At 37.2% G+C, this 2,513-nt stretch overlaps 1 protein-coding gene across 1 annotated transcript; it reads right to left on the bottom strand.

Annotated features, from left to right (window-relative positions):
• Nucleotides 1-860: 860 nt before the first annotated feature.
• On the bottom strand, nt 861-2,056 carry INSL5 (insulin like 5). The gene is made up of 2 exons (XM_063118090.1): nt 1,767-2,056; nt 861-1,054 (listed from the first exon to the last, which is right to left on the bottom strand). The coding sequence occupies exons 1-2, from the start codon at nt 2,050-2,052 to the stop codon at nt 861-863; spliced, it is 480 nt and encodes a 159-aa protein (XP_062974160.1). The 5' UTR covers nt 2,053-2,056.
• Nucleotides 2,057-2,513: the final 457 nt, after the last annotated feature.

Here is a 2,513-nt window from a genome sequence, read left to right as displayed (position 1 = left end):
TGCCACTTTTGAATCCTGTGTATGAAGTTGTATGCTCTCTACTTGATCTTCTGCCTCATATGTCTAGTGTGCATAGATTTGTCTTTTATCCATGAGATAATTCCCTTTGGAGTTCATATTGTGCCTATGACCAATAAGCTAATTTCAAATTAATCATGGTGTATATATTTTAATTCTTGTATAACTAATAAACTAACTTTATTTTGGAAGAGAACCTTTGTGTGTGTAGGTATGTGTGTATATTAAAAATTGGAATAAGTATGCTAAGGCATGCTACTGCCAAAATTAAAAGATCCTTTTTCCCCATATGTATCAGATTGTATGCAAGCCTGGTTGGAATCCTTGAGTAAAATAAACTTTGTCCCCAAAAGTCAAGCAAGATATTGCCAACCAAAAGCCTGATCTATTTCTCTGCATTAATATATGCAAGACAAATTGGGAGCTGTTGATACATTGACCTATCGCCTTTCCTACAAGCTAGCCTTAGCTCTGATGACTTCCTGAGGAAACATTGTGTTCTATTTCAGAGGATTTAAAAACAATTGCAAGCCTAACAGTACTTCTGTGCACTAACAAGAAAAACAATGACAGCCAGTGTAGTGGACTGCATATTTATTTCAAAAGCAGAAACTAAAAGAGAGCAGATATTTTTACATGTTTGAAATGCAGATGACAAAATATGTGTCAATTTATACAGTATCCCAAATGGATTGGCACTTAAGAAGTACTGCAGAGCTGGAAACTACAAAGTGTGATAGAAAAGGTATCAAAATTACCTATTTTTAGACCCAAAACATCATACTTTCTAATGTATTCGGCTATCAATAGAGTAGCATCTATGCCAGGGTCTGATAAATATTTCAGCACAGTGAACCTATACTGCTTTCACTGCAGCCGACAGTACAGCAAGACACTGTGAGTCTCACGACATCCTCATGCCTTTTCTGTATAGATTTACGTTCCTTGCCTCGCAGATCTCTTTCAGTCTCAGAGATGGACTGGATGAATTCTTTGCTTTGGGCATCTGGGTTCTCAATGTACTTTTCTTCAGCACCTGCTGAGTCATTAATAACAAGTGGTAAATGCTTTCAAAGAAATTTTATTCCACCTAAAAGAAATTTTAAAGTTACCTCACAGGCCTACCTTGCAGGGTTGTTGTGAGGGTAAGAGAGAGGGGGAAATGAAAATAATTTGTTTAGAGGTTAACTCACAGGCCTAGCAACGGCCTGCTACTTTAAGGTGATTACCTCACAAACATAGCGGGAGGGGGTGAGCACCATAAGATGGTGGATCTGCTTCCCTATTATACGTTATTCAGATATCTGGGCAAGGCCGGGTATATTTTGAAAACATATTTTTAGGTTTGCATCTTTTTTAGCTGGTAGAAAAGGTGCTGTGTGTCCTGATTGTTTTTGAAGTTTAGGCATGACAGGAGGTGTAGGCTTTTCAGGTAAAACAAAAAATGTGGTTTATCACAAAGCTCTAATTTAAAATACAGTTCTTATTAACACAATTTTCCATTTATTCTAACAAAACAATTTACTAACTCAACAAAACCCAACCAACCTAAAGATAAGTTGCATAGAAATTCATTATTTATCAAATACACGTTATAAACATTATTCACGGACTCGAGCAACACCAGGCATATCAGCTAGTTTATAAATAAAGGGCAGCATGGTCAATTTAAAAAATAAATAAAACTACTGCCATTCATTTAATTGTGTTTTGCATGCCAAAGGACAATGTATAATTAAAGCCATTACCTCTGAGATTTTCTGGGAAATCAGTCAGTTGTCTTCTCCAACGAGATCCTCCACAAGTAAAGACGACCGCTCTGACAAAGTCTCTCCCACAGAGTTTAACAGAGCTTCCTTCTGATTTCACTTCAAATGCAGCCATGAGGAGAGAGAGAGAAAGCAGCCCTAGTGCCATCGCCTTCATTTTGCAGGAATAGCACGTGATTAACCAGGGCAGGAAAGAAGGAGAGAGCCAGTGAAGACTGAAGCCAAGACCACAGGCCAATTTATACCTTATACTGGTCTCGCCCATTAGTCAAATGATGGGGTCAATGACGTCCTAATGTTTGTCAAAAAAAATTCATAGAGCTTTTGGGTCTGTGCTTGGATTGTCCTCAAATAGTCATTAAAGTTATAATATATTGCTATATTGTCTAAAAATAGCAACGTACACAGTAATTCTGCAAATTTAAAGAGCTCCCTACCGTAAATAAACATTGCAAATGTACATTTCCTGCCCCGCACCAAAGTTTTATTACATGTTTCATCCTCACTACAGACAGTGGTTTGCTATAACTTTTTAAATAATGGATAAGCTTGACCAATAGGTATGTCTTCCATGCTGCTTTGCTGCTTAATACCATCTGATAAAACTCGTGGACTCATTTATTTTATAACAAGAGATCCAAAGAGATCCAAAGAGATCATTTATAACAAGAGATCCAAAGGGGGACTTGCTAAGATCATATAAGTGCCTGTTCAGATACTGCTCTT

This window comes from Elgaria multicarinata, chromosome 1 (genome assembly GCF_023053635.1).
Source record: "Elgaria multicarinata webbii isolate HBS135686 ecotype San Diego chromosome 1, rElgMul1.1.pri, whole genome shotgun sequence".
Classification (NCBI taxonomy): domain Eukaryota; kingdom Metazoa; phylum Chordata; class Lepidosauria; order Squamata; family Anguidae; genus Elgaria; species Elgaria multicarinata.
The sequence above is the reverse complement of the archived record's forward strand: the minus strand, read 5'-3'. Positions and strand labels throughout refer to the sequence as shown.

What these genes read in the sequence shown, in the direction of transcription:
- INSL5 (XM_063118090.1), bottom strand. Translation starts at nt 2,052, where the DNA reads ATGGGCGAGACCAGTATAAGGTATAAATTGGCCTGTGGTCTTGGCTTC. An exon ending in TTTCCCAGAAAATCTCAGAG is followed by an intron (nt 1,055 to 1,766) that starts GTAATGGCTTTA and finishes ATGACTCAGCAG; the next exon opens with GTGCTGAAGAAAAGTACATT.